The following is a 25,421-nucleotide window of genomic DNA, read 5'->3' as shown; positions in this document are numbered from 1 at the left end:
ATATTCCTTTGATGATTTTTTGTGTGTATTTTTTCTTGCTTACATAGCAGTCAAGGGACTAATAGCTTCACACAAAAATATGTTTCGGTTTCTAAAATATCTAAGTTATAGCATCTCTTCATCTTCCTCCTCTGCAGCCTGTTTTTCATACTAAAGTCTATCAGGCCATGTCTGAGTGAGTGTCCTGCTAAAGCAAACAGGTGTTGCTAGGTTGAGGTGGATTACAGATCAGATCTGCTCCTATCCTCTATGCTCACTGCCAGGTGTGAAGATGACATGAGGTCTCACTGATCCTGAGATGGCAAGTCTCCACATCCTACCTCATCACTTTAGGCTCAATGTGTAGATTTAGTAAAAAGTTTAATGTCCAAATATCTGTAATTTCTTCAATGTTGGGGTTAAAGGTCATATTCACTTCAAATAAATCTGTTTAGTATACTGACTGTCTGTATTGGGCTATCATTTCAATTCCCTCATGAAAGGTCTGAAATGTTGGTTTGTTTATTTATGGTAGAACACGGAGATCAACAAAGTTGAGCAAAGTTGATTTTGTAGCCTACACAATTCCAAGACGTTCATTAGCAGGAGAATAATGATATTGATTGATACTGGCATTTGATATTGATATTTGATTTTTATATTTTATATTTCTGACTTGGTAAAGAAACCAGAAACCCTAACTAGCCATATTATCATGTAAGACCTATGTGTTAGACTTAATTTATAGAGCAGGCGTGCGGGCGGGCGTGAAGGAAGGTTCCCGCCAATGGGAAATTGTTGAGCGCACAACCTGGACGGAGGGCATCACTCCAGTCAGCATGAACAATACGAAGAGCAATTGATATTGCCGCTCGAGCTCAAACACAGCACAATAGCTTGCCAAGAAGTGAAACAACATCAAATAGAACGCTTTTTTACAACCAAGTGAGTTTGACGCACGACGCGCTTCTTGCTTTGATGAGATGAGAGAGCATAGAATTAGCATGAATTATGTGTGAGTGCGCGTTTTAAGTGGGCCGGGTTCATTTAACTCCAATGTCTCTTCTTAGAATAGACTACATTATAATGTTTGCTGTAACTACAGTCACAAATGTTCTTATGTAGACGATTGCTTATCATTGAATAAAACGAAGCACAAACTAATTTGTAAGTTGTTAATAGTGGTGGACATTTGAATAAATGAATCCATAACATTATACAATACCATACCCTACTTAGTCTACCAAATACCAATAGACTAGGTTACTTAGGCTACTTCAGTAGCCTTTTTTATGTAGTTGTTATAAAGAGAAAATTAGAAGGCCTGATCAAGCAAAATAGACTGTTATTCCTTTCCTTATGCCTAGTATTAGGTTATATGCCCATATTATACAGGCTGTTGTATAAAAGGCTATAATATACAAGCTATATTCAAAGCACACAGCAAATATATATTTCAATCATCCACGTTTTTCCCCGATGGAATCATTTCTCCATATGAAACCACCTGTTTGCTTGAACATTGTCATCGCCCGTGGAGCTGTCCAATGCCGTGGTGCTGAAACCGCGTCTACACTCCAGTGATGTGCTGCACATTGCCGTCACCACAGCCTCCGTCGGAGTGAGCTCTCTTTTGGGGTGCATGTAACAGATACACTTGTTGAAAATTGTCAATCTAAGGTATTGAAATTAAGTCGTGCCATTATTTTACACATATCAAAGACCTATATTGCAATGCTGGCATGATTTGTCACACATAGGCTAATAGTCAATCCCCGTTCAAGTAGTGTGGTCTCTGAAAGCTATAGTGCCTATATTAACCTATTATTGCTCTTGCATTTCCCTTGCACAGCAAAAACAAAAATCATAGAGATAACGCAACAATAAAATAATCATTCAGTTTTGGCGTGCTTCAGATGATAGTCTACTGGGCTGACATAGACTATGCGTTAGTGAGGCGGGGTTACGAGGGTGGGGGTCTCTTCTATTAAAAAAACGATATTCTTGAATGGGGGGAAAGTAGACTATCACGTAGGCTAAACATTAGAGAAGGATGGTGCTACATTTATTTTCCTCTGCATGTTTGGTGCACATGCATTACTATTACAGTAGTATTCATTGTCACCCCTACTAGCTTGAATGAAAAAATACGGGGATATTTTTAGATATAACTTTCCCCTCCCCTCTGACGCTCCTTCTCTCCTCGTGTCTCTCTCGGGACTCGAACATAGACCCTACCCCGTGGTATGTAGGCTCGTTGACGTCAGAGCCGATTTGTAATTTGACGTGTAAATATTCTCGCCCACTTCCAAGGTTTACTCTCCGCTTGCTTTCCTAGATGGTTCAATAAGGCAATAACGCCGTGACAGGTACTCTTTCCCACCCTGCACTTTGAAGGAAAAAATACATGCAAGGCGAGCCAATTTATTTAATATTACTTGCATTTTTGTTTTTAGTTTGTTGTCTTGTATGCCTTCCAAGAGCATCAATCAAATATATTTTTAATCTAATCGTATTTTCTCTGAGATGGAAATGAGATGTCGCCGAACAACGGTGATGTGCTGTGCTCTTGCGGTTCTCTGCTCCATCGCTCGTTCGGTAAATGCTTCATTCGGGGACAGACAGTACCTCAACGAATGGGCGGTGGAGATTCCCGGAGGACTGGACGCCGCCAGGTCCATTGCCAAAGAACTGGACTACCGAGTAGTCCGCCAGGTAGGTTAGAGCCACAGCAACGCCCCGGTAACAAGTTTGCTCCCCACAATTGTGGTCTTTGAACCGTGTATCTCTTTACACTATACAATTAATATGCATATTTCTGTGTTCAGTTTGGCTCAGTATCTTGTCTTGGTAACAGTATTCCACTTTTTTATTAGTACTATTCAATCGGTTGTATACATGCTGAAAGCTGAGATGGAGGGTGCCATGGCAGCCTTGTTCCTGATGTTGTAGTCTACACAGACAGCATCATTACTGAACTTATGCTTTAACTAAGATTTAAAAACAACAACTATTGTGATTGGTGCACTCTGTCAATCATCTTCATAAGTCTGGTCAGAGTGAGAAGGGAATTTCAATAGTGTAACCCAGGGTTTCACAAACTCGGTCCTCGTGTAACCTATTAAATGTCCATTATTGGCTTTTTAGTTGTTTTACAATCAGTGTATTTGCGTATCACTGTTACTTTACAATAAGTACATGTGTATCATCAAACAAGTACAAACAATTAGTCTATCAATGTATTTGGGTGAATGATGGGGATCCAATCCATATTTCATGTAATAGACTGTAACAATGACTCATTGTGTGCTGTATACTGATGATAGCCACCTTCTGTAAATATGTCGATCGCCAATGTTGTAATTTACCTTGTCCAAAACAAACACATTAGGCCTATACACCCCCAGGTTATCTCTCTCTAGTCTACTCAGAGGAAACTAGCGCTCTGACTACACAGGTCAATGGTTAACTTGTGTTTCCATTCAGCTAGGGGGATGGGTAGGATGCCATTTCAACTCCATAATAATAATAGGCCTAAACTGTGGCTCAGAGTAACTCGTATCCTAGATTAGTGTTCTTCTTCTTTTTCTTTGAAGCAGTATCTGTGATTGACTCATTATTTGCACAATGTGCATGCTATTCTGCTAAGCACTTTTAGATTCAGTGGGTTTAGCTGTGTTTCTCTTTCCCAGGAAATTGTTAAACAAGGCCGGCTATAAATATAACTAATAAGGAATCTAGCAGGCCTATTGCTGTTGTGGTGGTATTTGCCTTCCTGTCATTATAACATAATAATTTAATATCAACAGCTACCCATGTTTGAGAATGATCGAAGGTACCTTTTCAACAAGCTGTTCAAGACATTTAAAGGGAGATGTCCTTCCGGGTGTAATATGATCCAAGGCACTTGATTAATATATAATTAATAATTATTGCATTAATAATTGCAGGCAGTCCTATGTTACGGGATTGACAGGAAGAGGATAATGGTATTACATCACCTCTATGAAATATTCAATAACCCACCACTCTCCTCCTGTCTGCAGATTGGGGCGCTAGAAAACCATTACTTGTTCAAACACAAGACTCATCCCAGCAGGACGAAACGAAGTGCCGATCACATCACCAAACGCCTGTCCGAGGATGATCGGGTAAACAGTCCTGCATCTGTAACATTGTCTATGGCCGTGTCTGAAATGGCACCCTATTTCCTTTATAGTGCACTACTTTTGAGAAGGGAAGTACACTAAAGGGAATAGGGTGCCATATTGGACACACTGTGCGTCTGTGTCTCTTCTGGTAGACTCCTCTCACGGGTAAATACCTCCAGTTTTCAGAATAAAACACATGTGTGTGTGAATTAGCTACGTAAGCGAATATACAGCATAAACCTAAATATGGCAGACTTCTCATATCTCTCTGTCTCTTTGGGCGTCAAGGTATCGTGGGCGGAGCAACAATATGAGAAGCGGCGCAGTAAGCGGGCGTCACTGGGGTCATGCCGGGACTGTCCGGTGGACGAGCTGTTCAATGACCCTATGTGGAACCAGCAGTGGTACCTGGTAAGTCCCAAATATCCACATGTTCCCATATGTTTCCTATAAGTCATGCCCAGTGTGTAAAATTACACTTTGAATAGTCTAGGTTATTTGGTTGTCTGTGTGGTTATTTGGTTGTCTGTGTGGTTATTTGGTTGTCTGTGTGGTTATTTGGTTGTTTGTCTGTCTGTGTAGTTATTTGGTTATTTCTTGTCATGGTGGCCAATAGCCAGGACCAGAACTGAAAAGCTGAATAAACAGCAGTCTAAAATATGTTTTCTGACCCGACTATCAGTGATGTCAGTTCAGATCCGGCTGGTGTCTGCTGCTGCCTTCTGGTTGACCTGATTCACAAACACAATCCTAGCCTGGTCCCAGATCTGCTTGTGCTGTCGTGCCAATTCCTAATGGTCATAGTCATTGGGTATTGGAAAGACAGCACAAACAGATCTGGGACCAGGCTAACACAATCCCAGAGCCCCTGAGATTCAGCACTGGCAGGGACGGACAGCTTCCTAATGAGTAGAAGCTTTGCCTTCACAAGCCTTTTAGAGAAGTGTGTATAGCACCAGTTCATTAGAGGTCTTGCGTAAGACTTAGATGTATTAATGTTGTTGCCTATCACAATTAGGATCTGTCCAAATGAAAGGAAAGCCTACATGTGTGAGGAACAGCATGTGTCTATATTGCCATGCACGTGTGTGAGGATGAGACAAGTATCTTCAGCGATCACACATGAATATGTATGTGCGAGACTTGAGAAATGTGAAAGAAAGGTTTTAACTCTGCGATAGTCAAATTAATTAGTAATCATCCAAAATCCCAGTAAAAAGACCCATTTGTTTAATTGAACATGCTGGCCTGGCAGGAGATTGTAAGGGAACTCTCTCTCCAACCATGATCCAGTGGAACGGAAAAGGCTGTCACACATTAAGACCCAATTTAGCCGTACACAATGGCTATTTCAGCCCACTGAGGCCAAGCCAGTGGAGGAGTGTCACAGCTATGTATTCCCTACCGGATACATTACAGACACATCCACTTCATCCTGTGTTTAGGATTTGGCTGAACCAACCTATACTCCATTTCAACTATTTTATTCTGTCATTACTTTTACAAGTTGTGTTATAATTGCGTGCCAATAGGATTTTGCTAACATTGATATGCTATTATGGCCCCCTTGCAATTATTGTGAGAGTGGAGAGAACTTTTGTAACGGTATTTGGTCATTTATTTAATGCAGCGAGTCATTAATTCTAATTTAGTTATTTGTTTTCCATGGCAGCAGTGCTGGCTAAGTCAACATCTGTTATCTCATAATGATAGGACATGTGTGTGCACGTGCGTGTGTGTTTGAGTATGTTTACGTGCGTCAGTGTGTGTGTGTGCGCACGGGCGTGTGTGTTTGAGTATGTTTACGTGCGTCAGTGTGTGTGTGTGCGCACGGGCATGTGTGTTTGAGTATGTTTACGTACGTCAGTGTGTGTGCACGTGCGTGTGTGTTTGAGTATGTTTACATGCGTCAGTGTGTGTGTGTTTTAATATGGTGACGTGCATGTGTGTGTGTTTGAGAATGTTTACGTACATCAGTGTGTGTGCACGTGCGTGTGTGTTTGAGTATGTTTACGTGCGTCAGTGTGTGTGTGTTTTAATATGGTGACGTGCATGTGTGTGTGTTTGAGAATGTTTACGTACATCAGTGTGCGTGCACGTGCGTGTGTGTTTGAGTATGTTTACGTGCGTCAGTGTGTGTGTGTTTTAATATGGTGACGTGCATGTGTGTGTGTTTGAGAATGTTTACGTACATCAGTGTGTGTGCACGTGCGTGTGTGTTTGAGTATGTTTACGTGCGTCAGTGTGTGTGTGTTTTAATATGGTGACGTGCATGTGTGTGTGTTTGAGAATGTTTACGTACATCAGTGTGCGTGCACGTGCGTGTGTGTTTGAGTATGTTTACGTGCGTCAGTGTGTGTGTGTTTTAATATGGTGACGTGCATGTGTGTGTGTTTGAGAATGTTTACGTACATCAGTGTGCGTGCACGTGCGTGTGTGTTTGAGTATGTTTACGTGCGTCAGTGTGTGTGTGTTTTAATATGGTGACGTGCATGTGTGTGTGTTTGAGAATGTTTACGTACATCAGTGTGTGTGCACGTGCGTGTGTGTTTGAGTATGTTTACGTGCGTCAGTGTGTGTGTGTTTTAATATGGTGACGTGCATGTGTGTGTGTTTGAGAATGTTTACGTACATCAGTGTGTGTGCACGTGCGTGTGTGTTTGAGTATGTTTACGTGCGTCAGTGTGTGTGTGTTTTAATATGGTGACGTGCGTCAGTGTGTGTATTTTGTCCGTTCTTTCTATGTTCCCTGAACTTAATGAACTGAGTCACTCACTGTAGGACATAAGAAAATAAATCTGGATGGATCCTTTTTACTCATCTGAGCTGATGACCCTAATTGAATTGGTCATGACGTGCTCGTTTATGTCTGCCATTGAGAGGGCATAGCTGACAAACATCTACACCTGTCCACTCATTTGTTACAGACCTCTGATTGGTCTAGGCTAGCCCTAAGGACTTTCAGTCAGGGATATCAAATATGAAAGAAAGAAAAATAAAGAAATAAAGAATTAAATAGTAGTAATCCCCAAGGGAAAATATAAATAAGGGTGTGTGTGGGAGGACATAAAACGAAGGATAGAGGAAGAGAGATAAAGCTAATTAGAGATATCAGGAATGACATGGAAGTTGAAGGGAAAAAAAGTGATAGTGAAAGGAGAGGGAATAAGGAGTGCGTAGAGAGGCAAAAGGGCGGAGGGAGGAATGAAGAACATGACTTGGACAGAGGGATGGAGGTACTGATGGATAGAAGAATTGAAGGGGGGTTGGAGTGAGGGGAAGAAGGCAGTGAGGGAGAAAGACAGAATGGAGAGAGGGAGGGATGGAGAGAAGGATTGGATGGAGAAAGTGATGTTTAGATAGGAAGATGGAGAGAGATAGAGATTGTAGGAGTGGGTGACTGCCTGATAATGCAATCAAAGTAGTGACTCATAATACATTTAGATTACTCCCTCTGTCAAGTGGTGTGTGTGTGTGTGTGTGTGTGTGTGTGTGTGTGTGTGTGTGTGTGTGTGTGTGTGTGTGTGTGTGTGTGTGTGTGTGTGTGTGTGTGTGTGTGTGTGTGTGTGTGTGTGTGTGTGTGTGTGTGTGTGTGTGTGTGTGTGTGTGTGTGTCTGTGTGTGTGTGTGTGTGTGTGTGTGTGTGTGTGTGTGTGTGTGTGTGTGTGTGTGTGTGTGTGTGTGTGTATAGGTTTCAGTGTGCACATACTGTAAGAGTGTGTGGATGCCGATGTGTTTGTTTACTGTAAGTGTCCATTCTAAATGTTTGCTTGTGCGTGCGAGCAAGGCTGTTTGGAGCCCACAGCTTACGTGCCAGTCAATAGATGAGTCATCCTATACAATACCAAGACAAAGGAGTTACAGAAGCCGTCAACAGGACCACACAGCCTGATTTCTTACAGAATATTTGATAGTCTGACACATTTATACGTTTTGGTCATTTGGTAGGATATCTATAGGGGGAAAATGTTGTACATTTGATTGTTTTGTCAACCGTCTGAGGGTTTTGATGATCATTCAAACGGAGTCAGTCTCCAGTCTCCCACTACCACCCCCCATCTCTTCACTTCCTCTAGTAGTCAGAGAAAAACAGAGGAGAGAGAGAGGGAAGATGAGTGAGATGGCCCAAAAGAGAAGAGAAATGGGAAAGAAAGAGGGATCAAGAGAGAGAAAAAGAGAAAGAAGGGGTGCAAAAGAGATAGGAAGAAGAGAGATAGGAGAAGAGGAGAAATGGGGAAGAAAGACGAAGCAAGCGAGGAGAAAGAGGAGAAAGGAGAAAAAAGGAGAGCAAGAGAGAGATAGAGAGATCACAGCGATGACTCATTGCACTGGGTGGCGTTCTGCAGTGTCTGTGCATAATGTGGGAGGGAACACAGCAGCTCCAAGACTTTCCTAGTCTTTTTTTAGTCCCTTCTCCTGCTCTGAATCATCCCATCTCCCCTCAGGGAGGACCGCTGCACTCTCACTCCCTACTGATTAGCCAATTAACACTAGTTGGGTACCCCAAACATATACACATATATTTACATGAAATACATTAAAGGTATCACTGATTAGACAGAGGCTTGTTAGAGGTGATAGAGGCTTGGCCTCGCACAATGGCACAATCATGAAGTATTATTGTTTTATTATGCGTCGCAAGATTCTCAACCTTAGTGCGGTCTTCAGTGATCCACTTAGTTGAGTAATTTTGTTGTATTGAAGTATTAACCTGCATGCTCTTTACGCCAAGGGTTTCCTACTGTAAGTGGTCAAGAGAGTGGACTCAGCCAGGACAAAGAAAGCAACAAGCTGATAATGAATTCCTGAAGGTCAACTTTGAACATGACAGCCTCCATTAGCGAAGAGGGAGCTAGCAAAGCGAGGTGGCCATCTTCAGTTGACCTTTCTCCGTTGTTTTGGATACTGGCCTATGATACTTGATATTCACAGACGCAATTTAGTTGGAGTACCTCACTCTTAAGGCACCACAGCTGTGCTGTTCTTTTTCCATTGTTTGAGTCGTATGGGAGCTAAATCCTATATGTAAATCCAGTGCCAATGTCATGAGATCTTGTCTTATAGGGATACTTCAGGGTTTTGTCAAACTACACTCAGAGACATAAAATGTATCCATGAGTTCATGACTCTAGGGAAGTAGATAAAGGGCCTCGTTGCCAAAATCCTGGAGTATGCCTTTATTGCTTAATGTACTGTGCACATGATTTAACTACAAACAACTTAAACTACTCTCCCTCTCCTTCTCTCTCTCTCCTTCTCCTCTTCCCCCACTGTGTCGGCCATTCCAGCAAGACACTCGGACGTCGTCCTCCCTGCCCAAGCTGGACCTCCACGTGATTCCTGTGTGGAAGAAAGGGTTCACAGGAAAAGGAGTGGTCATCACCGTGCTGGACGACGGTCTGGAGTGGAACCACACCGACATCTACCCCAACTATGTAAGACCATGTTTCCACGGCAACAGTAAGGGAGAGCGTTCCCATAGCAATGTCAGTGACACTTACACAGCCATTCATGAAGCAGTAATAAATTGCTATATGATAGGTGGTGATGACGGTTGTATAGTGTGCATTGAGGACAGAACTGGACATCAATAATAGGAGGAGTTATTGTGGTTCTAGATTATTTTGTAGTTGCTGCTTTGACAGATATAATACTTGGCTAGTATAACTGAAAAGTTGTCTTTAGCATTTACCAACGTTTTTCCTCAAGTTGGTTAAAGGTTATAGTGAAGAAGTCTTAGCTAGTGACTATTGGTGTTTGCTCATTTTGAAAAAGTTTCTGTCAAAGTTTCAAATAATCAACATTTAGGCTGCCAAACCCAATTGCAAGTGAGACGATGGCTTTGAACAATATTTTTGGGGGGTCAGGTGTTTTTGTAAAATTAACCAAAGCTCATTAGACAGTCATGTTGGAACATTTCTCAAATCTTGAAATGAGAGGAAATCTGTGAATCTTGAGATATCTGCGTTTTGGTGGCAGACAGTCATTTCTCTGTCTGACACCAGGCATTGACAGACTAGCACTAGAATCTCCATATAGAGAGGCAGATTGCGAGAGAAAGAAAGACAGAGAGATAGAGAGAGGGGGAGGGAGAGAAAGTATGACAACAAGGGTGATAGAATAGACTCTGACTATAATTAGTATGGCTGTGATTAATCAATGGACTCAAGTGAGACGCTCATCCATCTTCACTCATCGATGCCCTCTGCTTTCATTTGCATAATTTTCACAGATTAATTCTTGCCTTAATTGATACTAAAAGTCATTTTCTTGAGCTTATTTGTTTTCTTGTACATTAGAGCAGACTGGTTTTAATGATTTTGATTCAAAAGAAAAACTTTAGAATTATTAGATGCATTGTCCACACGCTCATTTTAACTGCAGATTATATTGTCTTGTTCAGTTACTTCAACCTTTTAGCAATAAACCTTTAAGACAAAGACATATTGACAAATGTTATACATTCCCCTCTCTCAAACCGAATGGCTTTGTTTCAGCCCTAAATCATTTCCTCCGTGTTCCTCTTGTCTGGGGTTCAACCATCCATAGATGTTATTTACAGTCCATCTCAGTGACAATAGGTTGGCCCTTGGTCTAGTAACCTGTTAAGTGGGTTGCCAGATTGGGTTCTGAATCCTGCTGTGATTTCCCTGTCTCGTCCTTATCCAGGACACAGCAGCCAGCTACGATTTCAATGACAACGACCCTGACCCCTTCCCCAGGTACGACTCCACCAATGAGAACAAGTAAGTTGGTTATTTATTTCAGGGACATACCTGCTATCATGGCTATTTGTGACATATGGGAGTGTGTAGGTAGGGCTTTAAGTGTGTAGGTAGGACTTTCGCACACATTCATCTGTTTTCAAACCATAATGTGTATATTCATGATTTACATGCATACTGTATGCCTATATTTATGTGAGCTATCTAGCATAGTATCCCATCAAAATGAGTCATCTCCAGTAGTAATAGAGAATGTTATTCATCATGAATCGGGTCCCATGCAGTCACGCCATAAAACCCATGTAATTCACTTCCTAGTTACAGCATCCTCTCTGTCGATTAAATAACCATATCAGAAGGGGGGGCAGGCTTACAGTAACACCCTACCTCTGTTATTGCCAACAAAGGGTATATAACAAAGTATTGAGATACACTTTTGTTATTGACCAAATACTTATTTTCCACCATAATTTGCAAATAAATTCATTAAAAATCCTACAATGTGATTTTCTGGATTTTTTTCCTCATTTTGTCTGTCATAGTTGAAGTGTACCTATGATGAAAATTACAGGCCTCTCTCATCTTTTTAAGTGGGAGAACTTACACAATTGGTGGCTGACTAAATACTTTTTTGCCCCACTGTATATGGATGAGCGATGGCCGAGCGGCATAGTGCATAGGGTGCAGTAGATGGTATAAAATATAGTATAAACATGTGATATGAGTAATGTAAGATATGTGGACATTATTCAAGTGACATTATTTAGAGTGGCATTGTTTAAAGTGACTAGTTATCCATTCATTAAAGTGTGAAGTGGGCAGCAGCCTCTCTTAGTTAGTGATTGCTGTTTAGCTGTCTGATGGCCTTGAGATAGAAGCTGTTTCTCAATCTCTCGGTCCCAGCTTTGATGCACCTGTAGTGACCTCACCTTCTGGATGATAGCGGTGTGAACAGGCAGTGGCTCGGGTGGTTGTTGTCCTTGATTTTCTTTTTGGCCTTCCTGTGACATCGGGTGCTGTAGGTGTCATGGAGGGCAGGTAGTTTGCCACCGGTGATGCGTTATGCAGACCGCACTACCCTGTGGAGAGCTTTATGGTTGAGGGCGGTGCAGTTGCCGTACCAGGCTGTGATACAGCCCGACAGGATGCTCTCGATTGTGTATCTGTAAAAGTTTGTCAGGGTTTTGGGTGACAAGCCAAATGTATTCAGCCTCTTGAGGTTGAATAGGCGCTGTTGCGCCTTCTTCACCAAACTGTCTGTGTGGGTGGACACCCAGGAACTTAAAACTTTCCACCTTCTCAGCTTCGATGTGGATAGGGGGGTGCTCCCTCTGCTGTTTCCTGAAGTCCACAATCAACTCCTTTGTGTATCAGACACACACAGATGATCCAACTGGAGCTGTTGATGTAAAATAATGTTATAACAGTCATATTGATAGGGTTCCTCGTTGACTTGCTTTATATATATAATGTGATTTTTTTTAATGAAATACATTTCCCAGGGAATCTATAGACTGACCAATTTTCAACATTTACTGGAAAATGCTGTATATTGAATTATCTACTACATGTCCAAGAGATCTAGCCTGGGAGCCATATACTTCGTAACTGAAATGCATTCCAGGTGACTACCTCATGAAGCTGGTTGAGAGAATGCAAAGAGTGTGCAAAGCTGTCATCAAGGCAATGGGTGGCTACTTTGAAGAATCTCAAATATAAAATGTATTTGGATTTGTTGAACACTTTTTTGGTTACTACATGATTCCATATGTGTTATTTCATAGTTTTGATGTCTTCACTATTATTCCACGATGTAGAAAATATTAAAAAATAAAGAAAAACCCTTGAATGAGTAGGTGTGTCCAAACTTTTGACTGGTACTCTATATGTTGTACTGTAGGTTACAGGCTAGTGTGTGGGTCAGTAAAAGTAGTTCATAGGAATGAAAGTCAGGCTAACGACTAAACCTTTCCACTATCTGCCATTGTGCCTGGTAGTGTTTGCTTGGGTGGTAGATCCCATAGACGTAGACTTACAATATTACAGATAGTATAATTATAGTAAATCTATTAATATGGTAGATCCTAACCATAACAACTGAAAATAGTCAATTTTACCTCTGACAACACCACACCGTCGGAATTTGATTTGAAGCCGAGGGAGAGAGAGAAAATGGCTTCATCTGTTGGGAAACGTTAAAATTACACAGAAAACCACTTACTAAAACCCTCAATGTTTCAATGCTCCTTCCTCTCTCTCTCTCTCTCTCTCTCTCTCTCTCTCTCTCTCTCTCTCTCCTTTAAATGAGGACTCACTCTATAACAGCTGTGAGGATCACACACAAAAACACACACACTCAACCCACCCCACTACCCACCCACTCTTTTGTTGTCAATCTACTCTGGGATCTCTCTGTATAATTTAGACTCCAGCAGCAGGCTGTTTATTGTCTCTTATAAGCATGCCAAATGACATGAAACCAAAGGGCCTTTCATTTTCAATTGACAAGATTTCCCCTCAGTATCAATATTTTCTATGGCAAGCACATAATGAGATGAAGGATCTTAGGTATCCAAAACCGAAGTAAATCGAGTGACACGCACTCTTCCAGAGGTTTTATGGTGGATCGGCAAAGTTTTGATGAAATTTAAAGCTTACTGTAAGCAATACTGAGATTTTCCATAAACCAGTTCACAAAAGTTTGGATCAGACTGGTGTATTCTGAATCCACTGCTACATGTATATGAAAATATAACTAACTTTACCGTTACGGACAGATTGTAAAGAAAACGTTATGTTTAGTTGTAATTGTGTTTTCTGTTTCTGTATGTACTCAGGCATGGGACCAGGTGTGCCGGTGAGATCGCCATGCAGGCAGACAACAGTAAATGTGGAGTCGGTGTGGCGTACAACTCCAAGGTTGGAGGTAATAGATGTAACGCAAGCACACCTGGTGTGTGTGTGTGTGTGTGTGTGTGTGTGTGACCCACACAGCAGCTGGAAGGGAAGTTGTCCTGGTGGCAGCCTACTTTTTTGAGTGGATGATTACGCAACACCACTTTACCAAATGACTGAGCAACAATTGGGCACCTGTTCCACAGAGGAGGTAGCTAATATTTAATATTAAAATGAGAAAATCTATCAGATCTTTAAGTAGGCCTACACCAGTTAACCAATTGTGCTATTGTGTGTTTTTCTCCCGCGTTATTTGTAGCTTATTTTGTACATAATGTTTTGTACATAATGTTTCTGCCTCCATCTCTAATGCCCGAAAAGAGCTTCTATCAGGAATCAAGGTAAGACCCAGATGCAGACTGTCGAAGTATGTTTATGTTTATTGTAGCAACAGGGGCAGGCAAAGACAGGTCAAGGCAGGCAGGGGTCGAAAATCCAGAGCAAGGCAAAGGTACAGGACGGCAGGTGAACTCAGGGTCAGGCAGAGTTCAGTAATCCAGAGGTGGAGCAAAGATACATGCAGGCAGGCTCAGGGTCAGGCAGAGAGGTCAGGTGGGCGGGTACAGGGTCAGGACGGGCAAAGGTCAAAAACCAGGAGGACAAGGAAAGAGAGGCTGGGAAACGATAGGAGCTGACAGGAAAAACGCTGGTTAACTTGAACGAACAAAGCGAACTGGCAACAAACAGACAGAGAACACAGGTATAAATACACAGGGGATAATAGGGAAGATGGGCAACACCTGGAGGGGGGTGGAGACAAGCACAAGGACAAGTGAAACAGATCAGGGCGTGACAGCTTCTAGATATCAGGACAGCGATTACTCACCTCGTACTGGAATAAGATTTTTTCTTTAACGAGTCCGACACCAAGGATTTACTTCAGACAAGGTGATTCGCATGAGAAAGAGATGGAGATATTGGGGACGCAGGTGGGGTGACTTGTTAGGATCCTACGGTGAGTGGGTAATCTGCCTCTACCATCAGTACTGCTAGCCTACGTACAATCATTGGATAACAAAATAGATGAACTACGATCACACATATCCTACCAACGGACATTAAAAACTGTAATATCTTATGTTTCACCGAGTCGTGCTTGAATAACATACAGCTAGCAGGTTATACACTGCCTCGGCAAGATAGAACAGCCGCCTCCGGTTTGACAAGGGACGGCGGTCTGTGTATATTTGTAAACAACAGCTGGTGCACTAAATCTAATAGTAAGGAAGTCTCTATGTTTTGCTCACTCTACCTCAGGTGAGCAAAACATCGAGACTTAATTATATCCTCCTGATTCCTGCTTACAAGCAAAAACTGGAGCAGGAAGTACCAGTAACTCGATCAATAAAGAAGTGGTCAAATGGCGCAGATGCTAAGCTACAGGACTGTTTTGCTAGCACAGACTGGAATGTGTTCCGGGATTCTTCCGATGGCATTGTGGAGTACACCACATTAGTCACTGGCTTCATCAATAAGTGCATTGATGACATCGTCCCCAGAGTGACTGCACGTACACACCCCAACAAAAAGCCATGTACTACATCAGCACTGAGCTAAAGGGTACAGCTACCGCTTTCAATGAGCGGGACTCTAACCTGGAAGCTAAACATGAACGTGCATAACTATTCACCCTCCCAAAGTCAATACTTTGTAGAGACACCTTTTGCAACTATTACAGCTGCAAGTCTCTTTGGGTATGTTCCTATAATGTTGGCACATCTAGCCACTGGGATATTTGCCCGTTCTTCAAAACAAAAGTGCTCCAGCTCCTTCAAGTTGGATGGGTTCCGCTGACGTACAGCAATTTTAAGTCATACCACAGATTCTCAATTGGATTGAGGTCTGGGCTTTGACTAGGCCATTCCAAGACATTTAAAAGTTTCCCCTTAAAGCACTCAAGTGTTGCTTTAGCAGTATGCTTAGGGCCATTGCCCTGCTGGAAGGTGAACCTCCGCCCCAGTTTCAAATCTCTGGAAGACTGAAACAGGTTTCCCTCAAGAATTTCCCTGTATTTAGCGCCATCCATCATTCCTTAAATTCTGACCAGTTTCCCAGTCACTGCAGATGAAAAACATCCCCACAGCATGATACTGCCACCACCATGCTTCGATGGTGTTCTCGGGGTGATGAGAGGTGTTGGGTTTGTGCCAGACATAGCGTTTTCCTTGCAGGAATTGCAGCGTTTTCCTTGCAGCTCAATTTTAGTCTCATCTGACCAGAGTACCTTCTTCCATATGTTTGGGGAGTCTCCCACATGCCTTTTGGCAAACACCAAACATGTTTGCTTATTTTTTCTCAATAAGCAATGGCTTTTTTTCTGGCCACTCTTTTGTAAAACTCAGGTCTGTGGAGTGTACGGCTTAAAGTGGTCCTATGGACAGATACTCCAATCTCCGCTGTGGAGCTTTGCAGCTCCTTCAGGGTTATCTTTGGTCTCTTTGTTGCTTCTTAATGCCCTCCTTGCCTGGTCCGTGAGTTTTGTTGTGGTGCCATATTCTTAAAATGTTTTAATCATGGATTTAATGGTGGTTCGTGGGATGTTCAAAGTGTTGGATATTTTTTGGAGAGCTCCTTGGTCTTCATGGTGCCGCTTGCTTGGTGGTTCCCCTTGCTTAGTGGTGTTGCAGACTCTGGGGCCTTTCAGAACAGGTGTATATCTACTGAGATCATATGACAGATCATGTGACACTTAGATTGCACACACTCCTGGACTTTATTTAACTAATTATGCGACTTCTGAAGGTAATTGGTTGCACCAGATCTTATTAAGGGGCTTCATAGCAGAGGGGGTGAATGCATATGCATGCACCACTTTTCACTTTTTAATTTTGTAGAATTTTTTGAAACAAGTGATTGTTTAAAATTTCACTTCACCAATTCGGACTATTGTGTGTATGTCCATGACATGAAATCCAAATAAAAATAAACTTAAATTACAGGTTGTAATGCAACAAAATAGGAAACACTCCAAAGGGGAAGAATACTTTTGCAAGGCACTATACCAGATGAGGTAAATTACTTCTATGCTCGCTTTGAGGCAAGCAACACTGAAGCATGCATGAGAGCATCAGCTGTTCTGGACGACTGTGTGATCTCGCTCTCCGTATCCGATGTGAGTAAGACTTTTAAACAGGTCAACATTCAGACATATTACCAGGATGTGTACTCCAAGCATTCACTGAACAACTGGCAAGTGTTTTCATTGACATTTTCAACCTGTCCCTGTAATAACTGAGTCTGTAATAACAACATGTTTCAAGCAGATCACCATAGTCCCTGTGCCCAAGAACACTAAGGTAACCTGCCTAAATGACTATCGACCCATAGCACTCAAGTCTGTAGCCATGAAGTGCTTTGAAAGGCTGGTCATGGTTCACATCAACACCACTATCCCAGAAACCCTAGACCCACTCCAATTTCCATACCGCCCCAACAGATATACAGATGATGCAATCTCTATTGCACTCCACACGGCCCTTTCCCACCTGGACAAAAGGAATTCCTATGTGAGAATGCTATTCATTGACTACAGCTCAGCGTTCAACAGGTAACAACACATCTGCCATGCTGATCCTCAACACGGGGGCCCCTCAGGGGTGCGTGGTCAGTCCCCTCCTGTACTCCCTGTTCAATCATGACTGAATGGCCAGGCACGATTCCAACACCATCATTAAGTTTGCCGATGACACAACAGTGGTAGGCCTGATTACCGACAACGATGACAAACTTATAGGGAGGAGGTCAAAGACCTGGCTGTGTGGTGCCAGGATAACAACCTCTCCCTCAACGTGATCAAGACAAATGAGATTATTGTGGACTACAGGAAAATGAGAACCGAGCACGCCCCCATTCTTATCAACGGGGCTGTAGTGGAGCAGGTTGAGAGCTTCAAGTTTCTTGGTATCCACATCACCAACAAATCATGGTCCAAACACACCAGGACAGTCGTGAATAGGGCACAACAAAGCTTATTCCCCCTCAGGAGACTGAAAAGATTTGGCATGACTCCAGCCACCCTAGTCTGTTCATAGACCATAGACTGTTCTACCTGCTACCGCACGGCAAGGCTTCTGAACAGCTTCGACCCCCAAGCCAACAGCTTCGACCCCCTGAACATCTAATCAAATGGCTACTCAGACTATTTGCATTGTCCATCTGTCCCCCTCTCTTTTACGCTGCTGCTACTTTCTGTTTATTATCTATGCATAGTCCCTTTAACTCTACCTTCATGTACATATTACCTCAATTACCTCGACTAACCTGTGCCCTCGCACATTGACTCTGTACCGGTACCCCCTGTATATTTCCTCGCTATTGTTATTTTACTGCTGCTCTTTAATTATTTGTTATTTTTTACTCATCTATTTTGTACTTAATACTTATTTTTCTTAAAACTGCATTGTTGGTTAAGGGCTTGTTAGTAAGCGTTTCACTGTAAGGTCTACACCTGATGTATTCGGCACATGTCTCAAATCAAATTTGATTTGATGCATGTTTTATGTATGGGCACAAGACCGCACAACGTGCAAAACACTTCAACTACAGTCAATCAAATATATCCCTGACGTGTTCCATCATGTTGACTTGCAGGGATCCGCATGTTGGACGGTATCGTGACGGATGCCATCGAGGCCAGTTCTATTGGCTTCAATTCGGACCACGTGGACATCTACAGTGCCAGCTGGGGACCCAACGACGATGGAAAAACGGTCGAGGGTCCCGGTCGCCTTGCGTCAAAAGCCTTTGAGTACGGCATCCAGAAGGTAACACACCACAGTCCTCTCTTTTTCCCTTTAAAAAAATAGCATCCCATGAATCTACATCATGTTATTCTGTTGTATCACCAAGTTCATATTGATTATAAAATTGACCGTTCAACAGCACTCCACACTTCATAATGACTCATTTCTAAATAAGGAACTCATATTATTATTCCAACATAATTATTCCATTTTAACCACATAGAAGTCAAAACAAACTAAAATCCAAACAAATAATCTAAATACATTGAAATTTGATTTAAAAAAAGGGAAGCTAGACAAGGAACCTAAGCAAAAGGCTAGTAAAAACAAACTTAACACTAACTCCTCACCCATCTCCTTCACCTCAGGGCCGGGGAGGGAAGGGCTCTATCTTCGTGTGGGCATCAGGAAACGGGGGCCGCCAGGGGGACAACTGCGACTGCGACGGCTACACAGACAGCATCTACACCATCTCCATCAGCAGTGCCTCCCAGCAGGGCCTGTCCCCCTGGTACGCTGAGAAGTGCTCCTCCACCCTGGCTACCGCTTACAGCAGCGGAGACTACACCGACCAAAGAATAGTGAGTGACCTTAGCCCCCAGGTCCCCCACACCACTGTATATTGAGATGAGTGTTTGTGTCACATTTTGTTGTAATAACTATGATAACTTTGTTTACTTCTGTCTTCCTGCAGACCAGTGCTGATTTGCATAATGAATGCACAGAGACACACACAGGAACCTCCGCCTCCGCCCCACTAGCTGCTGGGATATTTGCCCTCGCACTGGAACAGAAGTAAGGCAACAATCATGACTTAAACGATTTCCACTAATGAACTAGGTGTTTAGAGACATGTCAGACTTCTTATTTGTCTATCCCCACTAACCCCTCACCCCAGCCCTGAGCTGACGTGGAGGGATCTGCAGCACTTGGTGGTGTGGACGTCTGAGTTCGACCCACTGGCCAACAACCCCGGCTGGAAGAGGAACGGGGCAGGCCTGATGGTCAACAGTCGTTTTGGCTTCGGCCTGCTCAATGCCAAGGCCCTGGTGGACCTGGCCGACCCGGCCACCTGGAAACACGTCCCTGAGAAGAAACAGTGCATAATCAGGGATGACTCCTTCCAGCCCAGGTACAAAGACACTCTAACATTCTAGTATACCAGAAACATCTAATCCTTCTGACATAACATACTTGCATTTGTCATTAACATTTTAGTCATTTAGCAGGCGCTTTTATCCAGAGCAGGAGCAATTACGGTTAAGTGCCTTACTCAAGTGCACATTGGCAGATTTTTTAACCTAGACGGCTCGGGGATTCGAACCAGTGACCTTTCGGCTACTGACCCAGTGCTGTTAACCTGCCCCCATGTATTGCTCAATTCAGACTAATTCCGGTGGACAAGCAAACAAGCAAAATATGTCAGAATGTTGACATGTATCCACAAGTAACATGTCACTTGTGGATACATACCTATATAACCAGTAAATAATGGTTAAATGTCACTATTTTGATTTATAATGAGAACATGTTTTGTCTGACTGTATTCGATTGTACAATATATGAATCGTGGCCAGTATACGTTGAACCAATGTCGTTTGGTTTGGTATGTTATGTTATGGTGGTAGTACAACCACAGTACTAACTTCCTGTCCTTTGTCTTTTTCCCAGGGCATTGAAAGCAGCAGGAGAGATCACCATTGAGATCCCCACCAAGGCCTGTAATGGCCAGGAAAACGCTGTCCTCTCACTGGAGCATGTGCAAGTGGAGGCCAGCATCGAGTACACCAGGAGAGGAGACCTACACATCACACTCACATCCCCATCAGGTTAGACACACACACACTATCCTTGTGGGGATCAAACAATTGATTCCATTTCAAAATCCTATTTTCCCTAACCATAACCCTTAACCTAACCTTATCCCCTAACCCTAACTCCTAAGCCTAATTCTAATCCAACCCGTAATTGTAACCTTAAAGCATGAAGCACACCGAGGTACTTATCACAGTGGGAGGACGTTACTTCTCTTGCTAGAAAAAAAGTGGTACCTGCTGCGTGCTGACCCGGTAGTGACAAACCTACCCTTTGTAGAATAGTGACCAACAACTTGACTTGAGCCAATCAGAGAGCACGAACCCCCACATGGGGGTGACAACATTGGTGACAACAAACATTATTATTTTTAAAGATGGCATTTTCTCTGTACATCCACAGATGAGCCAGTCACACTTCATATGCAATGTAGGATATGGGATGGTAGCTAGTTATAGTAAGTACACAGATGCAATACACACAACACTAAAAACTTCCTCCAAACTAGCTAACCACTGTAGCAAGTATTGACCTTACAATTAAATCACAATGGATTTGCTGGTTTACATGAAACAGCTGCCTGTGTTAGCTGCCAAATTAGAGCAGTGTCCTTTAGCAAATATGCTAACGCTAGCTAGCTAAACAGTTGGCTATGTGTTGGCACTGGCAGTATGGAATTATGGAGAGTGAATTAAAGTATTTCTTCGTCATATTGCTAGGTAGTTATCTAGCTGTGGCCATCTGGCTAGTATCAACAAGGACTTCTACAAAATACCAACATTAGCGCAGCTAGCTAACACTGGAATCTAGACCATAATCAACACACACAGACATGCATTGACAAACAACGCTATTGCCACCTTCTGGTTTGGATGATTTTAATTGAGTAGCTGATGATTTCACAAATGCGATTGACTGCTGACACTGTTCAGAGGTGCTAAGTACAGTCGGCAGGCAAACGTTTGACAATCCTACCGATGTGTCTTAGCTATAACCCTAAACCTAACCCCTAAGCCTCAAATAGCCCCTAAGCCTCAAATAGCCGGCAAAATGTCCCAACTTGTCAGAATTTGCCTTGTTTAACTATCATTGTGAAGACTTCTGGTCCCCGGGATAGTAAAAGCAAAAAACACATACATACAATAGAAAACTGAAAACTGGAGCCAAACAAGGCTATATGAACCATTATTATTTTCTGGTATCAGGCACTAGCACGGTCCTGCTGGCAGAGAGAGAGAGGGACATGTCATCTAACGGCTTCAGGAACTGGGACTTCATGTCTGTTCACACCTGGGGAGAAGACCCCATTGGCACCTGGACCCTCAAGATAACTGACACGGTCAGTCAAGGGATAGTTCCAATCCATTACTTTCCAGTAAAGTTTGTTTAGACGATTTCAAACTTTATAGAAAATGGAGCTGGCCATTTACAGTGGTCGAACTGCTCCAAATGCCACATAGCATAGGCATTGTGTTGTATCAACATATTGTCTAAACAGGTTGTTTTTTTACACTATTTTTCTATTTCCCTTTGTCAGTCCGGGCGGATGGAGAATGAAGGCCAGATCCTGACCTGGAAGTTGATTCTCCACGGCACGTCAGAGAAGCCCGAGCACATGAAGAAACCCAGAGTGTATGTCCCTTACAACGCTGTCCAGAATGACCGTAGAGGAGTAGAGCACATGGACGACATGATGGAGGTGAGTGCGATAATTAAAGGGACTTTTCACCTCTTTTTAACTTCATATTTATTATCTCCCGAACCATACTAGTGTCTACATATGAGATAGTTAGATATACATGTGCAAATACGGTCTGTCGACTGTCATCAGACCTCAAATGCAATTCTGTGTAACTTACTTACCTCATCCACTAAACCATTTCTGTCTGTATGTTTGTTTGTCTTTCTCTCTATCCAACCCTATAGGAACTGTCCACCCAGGCTGAGGCCCACTCACCGCAGAAGACTCAACCCCCTCCTTCTGCCACCCCCAAGATGAAGCAGATGAGGCCCTCCTCCCCACCCCAGTCACCCTCCCTGGCCCTCCTGCGTCTCCTCCAGATGGCCTTCAACCGGCAGACCCCCGCCGCCCTGCCCCAGTCCCCAGAAAAGGCCCCCTCTAGCAGGGGAGAGCAGCACCAGGGCAGGCCATACTCCATTCCAGGGGGAGCAGGCCCTCGCATCACTCCCCAGAAGCTGTACCAGGCCCTGGACAGGATCAACCAGTACCAGCGGGCCGGGCAGGATGAAAGCCTTTACAGTGACTACAGTGACGGCTTCTACAGCGCCAAGCCCTACAGGCACAGAGATGACCGGCTGCTGCAGGCACTCTTCAACATGCTCTCTAACGACAGGCAGTGAGGGAGGGGGGGCATGGGGTGGAACTCAGTGTGTGCAGGCTTTTGTTCCAGACCCAACATAGCCGATTGAACTAATCATGGTCTACATTGAAGATTGTGCTTAGTTAACTACCAGTAGTTGAATCAGGTGTGTTAGTGCTGGGCTCAAGCCTACACATCCCTGCGGTTCTCCTTGGTCAAGATTGGCCACCCCGGGGTAAGGTGTGAGAGAGATAGGGTGAGGAGGCGGTGGCTGGGCATGGAAGGAGCATGCGAGAGAGCGGGAGAGTGAAAGCCAGAGAGAAACTCTTCCAGCCAAATGTGTTGTTGTTTTTCCAAAACTCTGCTTTTCTTACCTTGCAGCATTCTAGCCTGTCTCTCTGTCTATCTGTCTTTCATTCTGCACAGTTGTAGGTCGGTTGCATCTCAATTCCCGGAAGTAGCTTCCCTTCCTCCTCCTCCTAATGTAGTGAAACTTAGCTAGCCCATAGACTTCCGCCATATTGTTTCAGTTTTCTAAGATCAGTATGCATGAAAGAAAAGAGGCAAGGAAGGGGGCCCAAATAGAATACTTAGATTCAACTAGGATTCCATTCCACCCGCCTCCTCCAGCCATTTATCCTCCTCTATCCACCATCATTCCACCCCCTTCCTCCAGCCATCTATCCACCTCTATCCACCATCATTCCACCCCCTTCCTCCAGCCATCTATCCACCTCTATCCACCATCATTCCACCCCCTTCCTTCAGCCATCTATCCACCTCTATCCACCATCATTCCACCCCCTTCCTCCAGCCATCTATCCACCTCTATCCACCATCATTCCACCCCCTTCCTCCAGCCATTTATCCTCCTCTATCCACCATCATTCCACCCCCTTCCTCCAGCCATCTATCCACCACCTCCTCCAACCACCTATCCACCTCTATCCACCATCATTCCACCCCTCCACCAGCTATCTATCCACCATCATTCCATCCCTTCCTCCAGCCATCTTTCAACCTCAGGATGGGTCCCAATAGTCTTAAAGGGACACTTCACTTCAAAACAAAAGTTAGTAAGATGATTTCAGGCCTCAAAAGTGGTCTGGTGTAGAGATGAGTTCACGTACCAGGACATGTGTTTTTTTAGATCCAACTGTATGCCTCAACCCCAAATTAATGAAAAAATATAGGCACTGAATAAAATGAGGAAATGTATTTCCATTCATTCCAGATTAAGGAAAGGTATTTCCATTCATTCCAGATTTGGCATTTATATGTAGCTGGATCTACTCAAGATTTGACACGGGACATAGACTCATATGTTCATAACTTTTTGGGTATGAATCGTCAGACAAAACAAACTTGATTTTTGAGTCCCAAGAGACAGAGAGAAAAATATTAATAATTGTATATATTTAGTACATCAATTATATTTTGAGGCTCTATTTATCACCTTTACCTATCAGTGGTATTGAAGAAATGGAGACAAGAGAAGGAGACAAGAGAAGGAGATAAGGAAATAACATTAAGACTTTTGGGACACAGCCCTATTCTCCCTTCACTCTACCACCTGCTTGAGCATGCTACCTTCAGAATATAAATTTCATAATTGTATTATGACTGACATGATCAAATATTATACAAAGACAATGATTGTAATGTTGTTTTTAAATATACTTGGCCTCTAAAATATCCACCTCTCTAAACTCCAACTCTGAAATATCGATTTAATATTTATACTTTGACATGTTTATTTTGTCATGTATTTGTTTTCTGTAAGAGTAGAAGTACTCACTGTGCTACTGTATCTTAAACCCAAATCCTAATTTGAAGAATGTGATTTTAAGATAAATGCACAATTTCAAGTTAGGTTTACGACTATACTTTAATATGCATAAAAAATGCAGTCCCCGTACTGATTGTTTTTCAAACTGAAAGCTCAAAGATGTTGATATGTGGCATATTCTTCACAGGGTGTCAACAAAGCATTGGAGAGTTTGAGAACAGCAGTCTTTTACCCGGTCCTCTTGAGAAAAAAAAGTTCAGTTCTTGGGGAAATTCTTTAAATATTTTATTTTTTAAACAACAACATACAGTCTAAAACAAAATATTTATTTTACCTTTATTTAACCAGGCAAGTCAGTTAAGAACAAATTCTTATTTTCAATAACGGCCTAGGAACATTGGGTTAACTGCCTGTTCAGGGGCAGAACGACAGATTTGTACCGTGTCAGCTCGGGTTTTTAAAAAACTTGCAACCTTCCAGTTACTAGTCCAACGCTCTAACCACTAGGCTACACTGCCGCCCCACAAAATAAATTGGGAAGATAACTGACCAAGAATCAATTGGTTGTGTCATTTTTATGGATGTTATCCGACCTTATAAGATATATATAGATATGATGAATATGATTGAAGCTTTTGCAAATTGGCAATGTTGAAACCATCTGAATACTTATGTATTTTAACTGCTCATATAAAATAACTATAAAAAACATTTTCTTAAGTATCATACAAATGTTGTGCAATTTGATTCATTTTATATTCAAAAGTACAATGCTGCATTAAATTAAATATTTTTCTAAAAAAAATATATATATGTATATATTTATATATATATATATCCCTTAAAGTCATTTTATTTTAGATTTAGTCCAATTCTAGGTTTATATTATTACAAACTAAATGGAATTATTAATAGAAATGAACACTGCCAAACTGTTGTGCTGCC

General features: G+C 42.6%; 1 protein-coding gene across 1 annotated transcript; it reads left to right on the top strand.

Annotated features, from left to right (window-relative positions):
• The first annotated feature begins 2,494 nt into the window (after nucleotides 1–2,494).
• LOC139414430 (proprotein convertase subtilisin/kexin type 1) lies at nucleotides 2,495–25,187 on the top strand. The gene is made up of 14 exons (XM_071162345.1): nucleotides 2,495–2,694; nucleotides 4,026–4,130; nucleotides 4,419–4,541; nucleotides 9,418–9,564; nucleotides 10,799–10,875; nucleotides 13,692–13,780; nucleotides 18,400–18,572; nucleotides 18,920–19,132; nucleotides 19,246–19,346; nucleotides 19,450–19,683; nucleotides 20,223–20,380; nucleotides 21,572–21,705; nucleotides 21,904–22,065; nucleotides 22,293–25,187. The coding sequence occupies exons 1-14, from the start codon at nucleotides 2,506–2,508 to the stop codon at nucleotides 22,725–22,727; spliced, it is 2,340 nt and encodes a 779-aa protein (XP_071018446.1). The 5' UTR covers nucleotides 2,495–2,505; the 3' UTR covers nucleotides 22,728–25,187.
• Nucleotides 25,188–25,421: the final 234 nt, after the last annotated feature.

The sequence above is a fragment of the Oncorhynchus clarkii genome, chromosome 7, assembly GCF_045791955.1.
Source record: "Oncorhynchus clarkii lewisi isolate Uvic-CL-2024 chromosome 7, UVic_Ocla_1.0, whole genome shotgun sequence".
Classification (NCBI taxonomy): Eukaryota; Metazoa; Chordata; class Actinopteri; order Salmoniformes; family Salmonidae; genus Oncorhynchus; species Oncorhynchus clarkii.
The sequence above is the reverse complement of the archived record's forward strand: the minus strand, read 5'-3'. Positions and strand labels throughout refer to the sequence as shown.

What these genes read in the sequence shown, in the direction of transcription:
- LOC139414430 (XM_071162345.1), top strand. Translation starts at nt 2,506, where the DNA reads ATGGAAATGAGATGTCGCCGAACAACGGTGATGTGCTGTGCTCTTGCG. An exon ending in GACTCCACCAATGAGAACAA is followed by an intron (nt 10,876 to 13,691) that starts GTAAGTTGGTTA and finishes GTATGTACTCAG; the next exon opens with GCATGGGACCAGGTGTGCCG. An exon ending in GATGACTCCTTCCAGCCCAG is followed by an intron (nt 19,684 to 20,222) that starts GTACAAAGACAC and finishes TCTTTTTCCCAG; the next exon opens with GGCATTGAAAGCAGCAGGAG.